A 10,499-nucleotide genomic window follows, 5' to 3' on the forward strand; every position below is an offset into this window, starting at 1 on the left:
GACAAACTTGAGGGGGGGGTGCAAATTTGTCCCCGGGAAGGGTCGCTATGCCTCTGGGGGTGACACCATTAAGTGCCGCACCGGGTGACACCCGACCTCGCTACGCCACTGCATAGAAGACATCTGTGCCAGAATTAATAAAGCCCGATACGCATTCACAGTTCTGCTGTCCATGTGGGTTAACTCTAAACTCTCCAACACAAAAAAAAAAAAAAAATAAGGAGTATTATATTAAGCAGAGGCATGGAGAATCTCCAAGACCTGCAGAGACAAGGTACAGACCTTCATTAACACATCTCTTAAACAGGTTCTGAACAGTGTTTCTTCCAGACTTTTTTTTATTTCGGGGGGGGGGGGGGGGGGACGGACACGACACTTTAAATTTTCGGGGGAGGGGCGGACACTGTTACAAATATATATTTTATATATAAATTCCATTTCGTTAGGAGAAACTCTGGTTCTGAAATTAATGTGGCAGGACAAAATGCCAAACATATAAACCTATGGAGATGGACAAGACATGACATTAGAAGAAGGGGAAGACGCTGGGTGGGGGCACACACTTCGCAAGCTAAATCAAATGTGACACGTCAGGCGCTTGAGTGGAATCCCCAGGGAAAGCGAAAGAGAGGGCGCTCAGATGTGGAGGCGGAGTCTTCTTGACGAACTAAAGACAGCAGGCATGTCTTGGGAGACTGCAAAATCACCAGGCATGGGTTGGGTAAAAATGGAAGATTATGACTGGAGCCCTACGCTCCACAAGGAGTAAAGAGGATTAAAGAGGGTAGTGTCGAATTCACAAATTAGGAACCGAGTTTCTTCCAGGCATCTCTTAGGGGGGAACCCCCCCCCCCCCCCCGAAGAAAGTCTACCGCCCCCCCCCGAACGAAATGGAATTTATATAGAAAATATATACTTATGACAGTATCCGCCCCACCCCCCGAATATTGTTGTCCGCCCCCCCCCCCCCCCCCCCCCCCCCCCCCCCCCGAAAATTTCAAGTGCACCTCCGGAGAAAAAAGTCTGGAAGAAACACTGATAAGGAATTACTGAAAAGTAGAAAATGGTGGTAAGTGAGGGTGAGGATAATCGTCCTTCACAAGCTACTGAACTACTGATAATGTTTTAAAGCAACATATTTTCAGTCACAGCATTGGTAGTGTCGAATTCACAAATTATGAATTAATACTGAAAAATAGGAATTAAACTAAATAGCGGCGTATGCTACGTCGCGGGTCAGCTCGTACAGAATAATAGATCTAAGAACCGACTCTGATATTCGAATACGCCCGCAATTTAGCGAAACGTAAAAAGAGAGTCACCGGTTAATCCAAGATGGACGAGTGGGGTAAGAACATGTGATAGTTTTGACATATTTTTGATTTGTTTTAAAACATAGAGTTGATAATTACTGTTTTAAATTAATATTTCAATATTTTAATTAGAAAAAGAGGATTTCGAGCCCAATATCCCACCTGCCGGGGCAGTTGCTTCAGATAAATGGGAAGGAGAAGACGAAGAAGATGACGTGAAGGTGAGGCATCTCATTATTTTTTTGGTTTTTACTTTACAATAAGTTTAGTTTTTAGGATTTTTAATTTAAAAAAAAAAATACAGATTACGGCTGGGTAGACTACACCTAGTATTCTAGACTAGATCTAGACTATCCAAATTAGTATGACTAAGTTTAGTAAGTATGCTACCTGCCAACTAGATCTACCTGGTGGTAGTAGTCTACATTGACAACCCACGGGCTATTCCATCTAATTTTTTAAACGAAGTGACTACTCTGAAGAAGATTTTTCTCCCCAACGTCTCCACTTAGTCGGCAAAAGATAGCTCTGCGCATGCGCAGTGACCTAGGGTTAGGGCTAGAATTAGGGATAGGATTAGGGTTGGTGTTAGGGTTCTGCGGTTGTAAACACACGCATGCGCAGTACCATCGAAAACATCGCCGCGAAGGCAAGTCGTAGTTTCTCTCCATTGCGCATGCGTATCTTATTCCGGCTAGCATCGGCCTTTTGTAAATGAGATACTCTTACTCTTCATTATAGGCCCAAGGCCTAGAGTTATTCCTAGATCTAGATCTAGGTCTAATCTAATGCTATCTCTGTTCTACATGAGAAATTTAGAGAATACATTAGAAATCTATTCTAATTACTACATAGTAGATCTAGATTTAAATTCTAAATTTGGCATTCAGGAACTTGATGTAATTTTAGAAGAAATAGGCCTATTGGCTGGAGAATGAGAATATGGACCGAAAGTTTTTTTTTTTTTTTACTTTAATTAAACTCCATTTATAATTACATTTTGTAGGTTGTTCATGCTGATCAATCTAGACCTAGACAATGGTCTAGTAACTAGTAAATCATCTACCTATGGCACAGGATTAAGCCCTACATATTTAAAATTATTCTATAGGGCCCTAGTCCTAATTTAGTTCCAAAGCTGCAAGATGACATAATATAGATCTAGTAGTGTTAAAAATGTAAAAGAATGTTTATTTCTAGGAAAGCTGGGAAGATGAAGAGGAAGAAAAAAAGGAACAGGCTGATGGAACTAAACCAGCGGAGGAAAAGTCCACAGGTTAGTTAACAACCACTGCATCACTTGTTTTATTATAATTACTTCTTTTATGATTTTATGTGAGTTCATCTCACAGGCAATATTTTTTATAAGGTAGGCCTATAAAAAATGTATTTCTCAAAATGACAAAACTGGAATTACCTGAAGTGTGTAACATAAGTTGTTAGATTTCTGTCCTATACTTTCATATTTTAAAAATGTAGACTTCTGTTTCCTAGGCACTATATAGGGTCTATTGTATTTGTGGAAAAATTAAACATTTGCTTTTCTGTTAATTTTGATAATTTAAATAATATTGCACAAATTGCATGGACTAGTTATCTTTTACTAGTTGTACACTCATCCCTGTGTAATGTATATTTTTTTCATCACAAAAATCATTCACAGAAAGTTAATACTTACATTTATTTTAGCTTACCAGAGGCCGAAGAAAAAACCAATAGCTGATAGAATAGCTGAAAAGGCGCGAACTAAACAGAAGGAAGAAGAAAAGGTTTGTTTGTTTGCTAAGGTCATGCTTTACACTTAAACATCAGCACTGGGATTTTGACTTAACTCTTTAAGCCCAGAATTATTGTCATGTTTCTCATGAATTTTGTTTTTTGGCTCATTTTTTTTTTTTTTTTTTTGGAGTGGCTGCTCGGAAAAAAGATTTTTCGCCCCAGCGTCTCCACCTGGTCGGCAAAAGATAGTTCTGTGCATGCGCAGTGACCTAGGGCTACAATTAGGGATTGGGATATGGTTGGGGTTAGGGCTAGGGTTCTGTGGTTGCGCAGTATAATGCATATCTTTTTCCGGCTATAATTTTCCCCTTTTTGTTTTTAGTGCCCATACCAAAAAAATTACTAATATCTTTTTACCCATTTATTTAAAACCCACACATTACAGATAAAAATCAATCATAAGTGAATGCCTTTCACGCAGATATTAATTTTAAGAAATTATTTTATTTAAGAAAGATAATGACTTAGTTTTAAATAAGACAGTTTTAAAGTAGAAAATATTAGTTGATTTTTTTCAGGGAAAAAATATGCTTCTGTCAGGAAAATTAATGACCAAGATAAAAAAAAATGTCACATATTTACATCTAGGTGAAAATGATAGATACATTTTTTCTTTTTTTTTTCTTTAGAAGTCACAATATCCGTTATTAGAGCTGTAGAGGTGATTGTGTGCTGAAACCTAGATGTTAAATAAATACAGATCAAACATCTGCAACCCATTTCAATTGGGGAAGGATTATAATTAGCTCAATTAATCATTCTTAAACTTTAAAAACAATTTCTTATTGTTTATAGGTTGAGAAGACACCAGAGGAAAAACTGGCTGAGAAAATTAGACTACAAAAGATTCAAGAAGAAGCTGATTTAAAATTAGCTAAAGGTTTATTTGGTAAGTAAAATAAACAAATTTTATTTATACTGCTGGTCACAAGTGAAATAATGTGCTCAACAGTACTTTTTTTCCTCCTCAGGTGTAGGAGATGCATCTGGAATAGACAGCATGTATCCTGAAACAAAAGAACAGTTTGATCAATTTGAACAAGCTTTGAAAACAAAAATAACATTTTTTGAGGTAATATTACTGTTATGTGTTTGAAAAAGCATCTTGCTGAGTTATCTTATGTTGTTTTTTTTTTTTTTTTGAAAAGCCTGATGTTGACTTAATCCTTGAAAACTTAGTTTTATTTAGCACTATTTTAAATTTCGTTTATTAACCTTATTCCAGACATCTTATACTTTTTAATACTCATTGAATTATTTTTTTTCAGAGTAGCAAATTGTATTCAGCATTTATAGAAAAACTTATCCATGATTTAACCTTAACCTGTAAGTATGCTAATCATCACATTAAATCAACTAAAAGATTTTAAATGCTTTACTGGTCAGTCATTTTGGTTTTTAAATTACTTTCCATAGGACCAAGCTTTAGAATTGTTTTTTCAAACAGGTGATACTCAGCTCTAAAAATATTAATAACTTACAAGTACATTTTAAAGCTGAAAAATTGGTGGTTATGCAGAAAAATGGGCATAGTAGCTTATTTGTGCTAGTCTAAAGTTGTAAAATGATTTGTAATAAATGAAAACTAACACCCTAGATAATTTCACTTTCTATATCACTTTATTTACTTTAATACTCGAGTCATTATGGGTCTTTAATTTAACTTAAATTAACTAGTAGGAGACTAAAATTATTCTCATTAATTGCATGAACTTTGAAAGATTAGAAAATAAACTGCCAAATAAATATACCCTATATTTGCCTATTTCATATGACTCTATAATTCACCTGGATGACACCCCAATTATTGTGTTATGCTTATTATGTTAAAAACTTACCTTTAAAAGGGAAAAGCTTGATTTTTTAGTCAGTAAATTATAAGCAGTTGAATTTATTAGTTTGTGCCATTTTTTGTTTCCTGATCTGTTGTGGTTTACATTCAACTTGTTAAAATACCTAGTTTAAAAATAATCCAGCATTTTTGTTTATGTAACACTGTGTCACATAATGGCTAGTTGGGATTGTTAGTTTTATGATGTGGTAAATCCCCTTAACCCACACCTACTTTTAGTGAAGATTTTTATTCATTGAAAGACTGCATGGACAAAGGTAATCATAAAAATATAAATATGCGAGTGGTTATCTATAACATTATCTTTAAGTAGGTGGTTTTGAAAAACAACTGACAATTGACTTAAATCTGTAATTAGCATGATTTTTAAAATTGTAACTTGGCCATTAATGCTCACAATAATTCATGTACTAATGTCATCAATTCATGAAATATGCTCAAGAAGTTGCTAAAAAGAATATCTTTTTCTTTGCAGTGCCTGCTGATGACATCAAACGAATTGGTATTTCATTAAATACACTGTATCATGAAAAGGAACGACAAAGGAGAGTAAGTGCACACATCCTATAACTGTCTAACTGTATTTTTTGCCTGTAATTTTACAATTTTAACCCCCAGGTCACTATATTGCGATTATGCTTTTGCCTTCTTAAAAATTAAAATTGTCCCCAGTGTTAGTATTTTTTCTGGTTCCTGGTTTTACATTTAGCTAGTTAAAATTACAGCTGTATTATTGTTGCTTCTCATTTACAAACATCTTCTGTAACATCTCCCTTTTCTTCAAATGTCAAGGCTGGCATGGGTAGTAAGGGTTATGGTGTGAACTTTCTCAAACGTTGTTTAAACCTTAATCCACCTTTTTAAACCAAAGATTCCAGTTGTGGTGTTTTTTTTTTTTTTGCAAGGGTGTAGATTAAAAGTACAATTTGTCCATTTTTTAACAAAAACTCGTATAAATGACATTGCGTAACATCATCATCAATATGTTGTTTTCTTTAACACATGAGCATAAGCTGATTAGAGAAAATCTATGCATTTGTTACTGAAAATGTTTTTTGGGGTCTGACTATATTATTATTCTATTTTCTTACTCAATGTATTTTCCCTGGTACACAATATTTCCTTTGTTTGACAGGAACAGGCAAAGACTCAAAAGAAAAAGAAACCAAAGGCCACAATTAGAGTAGACAAGGCTGATGACTTAGGTTTGGCAGATGTGGCGGCGGAAGGAGCATATTATGATGATGAAGAGGATGATTTCATATAGCACTCCTGTACATAGTCTCTTTTTCTTTTTTTTTTTACTCATCATACTATGCTGTCTTTCCACTGTGCCTAATTTTTAATGACCTTTAGACATGTTAAACAGTGTAACTAAAAGAAGTCCAACATATTTAATTTTCTTTATTCTTGTATTGTCAAAAAAAAGTTTTACTATCCATCCATCATTTTCAAATTTTTTGTTATGCTCTTGGTTTTGGTCATTAAAAAAAAAAAGTTGTCAAAGTTATTGTATGAATGTTTTGTTTATAGCATTTATCTTCATTTATTTATGATTTTTAATAATTGATCATTATGGTACACTATGATTCATATTATGTGTGGTATTTTCTTTTGAAATAGAAATATGCATCAATAATAAGTAATATAAATAAAGCCTTTTGCTTATAAAAGAAGAAAATGACATTCATCTTCAAGTGCAGGTACTTGATGTTTTTGTAGTGTAATAAACTACCTAGTCCTTAAATATGTAAATATTTGCTGCTGTAATTTTATAGCATGGAAAGATAAACACCAAGTCTAGTATAAAAAACTAGTTCTGATACTTTTTATAATTCTAATTATTGAGGAAACTTTTTTTGAAAATAGACTATGACTTTCTTCAAGGAGGACATACACAACCAGATTTTCAATGATGAAATAAATATCAAAATAACTGCTTTTTGTTGTTGTAGACTTTGTTCAGTATTATCCAACTAGTGTATCTGTTGTAACTTTGTATTTTTATATTATATTAAATATATTTAGTAAAACAAGTTTCAACTTAGTACTGTTGAGAAAATGGCTAAAGCTTCACTATCCAATATACTCCTTGTAGGGTGGCTCTCTACAAGTGAGTCCATATATGCCCTGAAGTCCTTGCATCACTTTCAACAGTTCGCCAGGGAATTTTTTTAGTCCGGCCCACTTTTCCCTTCCCCTTGTGTGTTTCAGTCCAATGCTTGTTTTTTTTTTTTTTTTCATCTTCTCTGGGCGTTTGATCCATCACCACTTATGTACGGCCTTTAATATTCCAAAAATGTGATAATAAAGGCTATTTTAGTTACAGCCCTCAATATTTCACTAACTCCCCAACCGTTGTAGCCAATTCTAGCTTGTATTGAAGCCTTTGCGTCACAAAAACTAGTTTTCTTTATATTTGACGAAATCTGCGCGTGGGAAAGGTGTCATTATCGGCTTGTGAAGCTGACCAATGGCGCACAGCTATAACAAGCTGCTGATTGTTTTCGTAGTGTAGGTCTTTATTGGCGCGTCCCTGGGTCTAGTTCACACCCGGAATGGCATTACTAGCCTAGCCTAAAGCTCTACCAAGTCCAGACACAGCCTGATAACATCAGCGTCAAGTGGCCGGCCACTAAAATGGTACTTAACACTCGATACCCGCCGTCCCTCGCGAGGTACCGAGCGAAAGTGTACTGAGTCGGTAAAAAGGGGAGATAAAACGACGACCAGATGGGTCGTCTGCTCCCGTGTACGCGGGCACGCTCTCTTCATCACAAGCCTGGAGTGCGAGGTGACGGAAGGCCAGTTTTCATTGGGCTGTCGTTGTGTTCGTGGCTATTGATACACGAAATGGGATTCAGAAAACTTGGGGATTATTCTTACATGGAACTGGGAAAATTGCACACGAAATACTATTTTATCTAATTTTACTTTAAATACGTGTTTTAATTTTATGTGATCACAACATCAGGTAGATATAACTTTTTTTAAAATTTGATTTAGATTTAGTTTATATGTAACAATGTAGGCCCTGAATAGTTTGATGATTAGTATTCGCAAACCCATATTTTGTAAAATAATTTTATTACTTTTTGTTTAAAATGTGCTGGTGTGTAGCTCTACACTGGTAAGTATATTTATCCTTTAAAAAGAAAATTGCTTGAATAATCGTAAAGATAATGTATACAGGTATCTATTGTTGAAAATTCAGCAACCTGTTATTAAATAGTTTATATTTATGGATGGGTCCTTTAGGCTTAAGAAACATACACGGGTTTTGGGATCTAGACCGCCGACAATATCTAGATACTAATGTAACATAATCACCCCAGACGTTTGTCGATAAAGTTGTCGCTTAACTCGTCAAATGAGATGACTTTTTTAGTTTAAGTATAGGCCTATGTGTTTATATAGTGTTTTAATTTTTGAATTTGATTAGGCGTGGCACCCGCTTTCAGTGGATTTTAACCAAATGATGCACACGTATATAAAATAAAACATAAAGAAATTGATTTTAGGTTAGGCTGTATGTAATTTAACTATAGAGCTTCATAGTAGAATCATATTCAAAAAATTAATTTTTAAAAAGTTTATTGATCTAGTGATTTAAATTCCTTGTGAAATTAACAACAATGTTTTGGGGCTGCAGGGGTTAAGGCGCTTTGGTGCTTATCTCCCTTGCTCCGTTTAATCGAAACGAGACCAACGCGTTTGTGCATTCCGCGCTCGCGTCAGTCAGTGAGAAGTCATCACCATAAAACCCTGCCCCAATGGGGTAGGAACTAGGTGTAAATACCGCGCCGCGTACATTTCACCCTATAAAACATGGATGGTCCAGATAGTAGCGCTGGGCCGATATCTGGCCAAACAATCATACAACAGACGATCTCATTTCAGCGCCCCGTCTCCCTTTGTTGACGTCTGTCCCTTCCTGGAAATTGCAATCGTTAAAAGATAAATAAACATTCTGTGCACTTGATGCTAATCTCAAATGTGCGAGTAGATAACAGATCGCGTTTTCGTTTTCTTTTAAGTGCGGGCTTTTACTTTGTTTTATTTGGGTTGGTTTATTTGACTTGGTTTTAATTTGCTTGACTTTGTTTTAATTTGTTTGACATTGTTTACTAAACCAAAGCCCCAGAGATTTGTGTCCTAGCGAAAGTAGAGGCACGGGGAGAGAAGACACAATGCTCGAATTATTTCGTTGCCCTATGCCCATGTCGTCTTTTTAAAATTACTAAACGTAACCTTTTTATTCGAATACACCGAAACATTTTATATAAACTTTTCTTTAATATCAAATTAACATGCAATAGGTATATCTACATGAATGGATTTAAAATATATCTTTTTAAAAATTATAATAAGTTTACAAAAAAAATAGCCCTACTTTGTGCCCCATTCCCCCCCCTCCCCCCCCCCCGAATACAACCTAGGTAGTCCAACATGAGTTGGCATTAGTGTTTCCAGACTTTTTTCTCGGAGGGGGGGGGGGCACTTGATGTATATTTTCGGGGGGGGGGGGGGGGGGGGGGGCAACATTTTCCGGGGGGTGGGTGGGGTGGACATTGTTAAAAGTATGTTTTCTATATAAATTCCATTTCGGGGGGGGGGGGGGCGAAGAGATGCCTAGAAGAAACTCTGGTTGGCATAACACACGTATATAACCTACAAGTTGTCGGAGTACATGTCACGCTCTAAAATTGTGCAGCAGTGCAGCTGATTTTGAATTCGCAGCTTACAGATTTGGCTACCGGGAAGATTGTTGTTCACTCGAGTGGCGGAGCTCATCCAATAGAAACTGTCTTTTCCCCCGTCCTTCTGCCCATCCATCAACTTATCCAAATACCTGTCTACCCACCTGTCTGCATACCTACCCACCTACACCTTTACACCATTCAGCTATTCGTAAATTGTCTCAAGTTAACAGGTGTTTTAAGAAGAGAAGGGAGATGTTACAGTTAAAGGGAATTTTAAATGTCAATCGTTTCTTTATCTTAAATGATTCTTGCTATTGTATATTGCTTTTTTAAAGATGTATTTAAAGTTGAAATACATTGCGTATAATTAATTGAAGCCAAGCAGAGTTTCTTCCAGGCATCTCTTCGGGGGGGCGAAGCCCCCCCGAAAATTTTTTACCGCCCCCCCGAACGAAATGAAATTTAGATAATTTTATATAGAAAATATATACTTTTAACAGTGTCCGCCCCCCCCCCGAAGAAAGTCTACCGCCCCCCCCGAAAATTTCAAGTGCCCCCCCGGAGAAAAAAAGTCTGGAAGAAACACTGAAGCCAAGGCTAATTATATTCAACCGTGTATGCTATATAATATAGAGGCATTATATCTGGGTGATGGCCGCTTTATTTAAAATCACCGATAGATGGCGTACGAGCACCATGTCACAATGTAGATCATCATGGAAGTTACCATCTGTTTTGTTAAGTTTCTTTCAGCCTCCCCAACCCTTGCTGAGACGAAATAAAATTTGTTTTTTTTTAATAGAAATTTTTTACTTTAACCAGTGCCCCCCCCCTCCCCCCATCGGAAGTTTC

The 10,499-nt window shown here is 36.1% G+C and overlaps 1 protein-coding gene across 1 annotated transcript; it reads left to right on the forward strand.

Moving 5' to 3' along the window:
* The first annotated feature begins 1,252 nt into the window (after nucleotides 1–1,252).
* On the forward strand, nucleotides 1,253–6,903 carry LOC131955360 (eukaryotic translation initiation factor 3 subunit J-B). Its single transcript, XM_059319480.1, has 9 exons — nucleotides 1,253–1,348; nucleotides 1,446–1,534; nucleotides 2,514–2,589; nucleotides 3,003–3,082; nucleotides 3,888–3,981; nucleotides 4,064–4,164; nucleotides 4,361–4,418; nucleotides 5,420–5,493; nucleotides 6,080–6,903. Exons 1-9 carry the CDS (start codon nucleotides 1,336–1,338, stop codon nucleotides 6,209–6,211), a joined length of 717 nt encoding a protein of 238 aa, XP_059175463.1. The 5' UTR covers nucleotides 1,253–1,335; the 3' UTR covers nucleotides 6,212–6,903.
* Nucleotides 6,904–10,499: the final 3,596 nt, after the last annotated feature.

The sequence above is a fragment of the Physella acuta genome, unplaced genomic scaffold (genome assembly GCF_028476545.2).
Source record: "Physella acuta isolate Inbredline_101_S28 unplaced genomic scaffold, ASM2847654v3 ptg001063l, whole genome shotgun sequence".
NCBI classification, from domain to species: domain Eukaryota; kingdom Metazoa; phylum Mollusca; class Gastropoda; family Physidae; genus Physella; species Physella acuta.

What these genes read in the sequence shown, in the direction of transcription:
- LOC131955360 (XM_059319480.1), top strand. An exon ending in AACAGAAGGAAGAAGAAAAG is followed by an intron (nt 3,083 to 3,887) that starts GTTTGTTTGTTT and finishes TATTGTTTATAG; the next exon opens with GTTGAGAAGACACCAGAGGA. An exon ending in ATTAGCTAAAGGTTTATTTG is followed by an intron (nt 3,982 to 4,063) that starts GTAAGTAAAATA and finishes TTTCCTCCTCAG; the next exon opens with GTGTAGGAGATGCATCTGGA.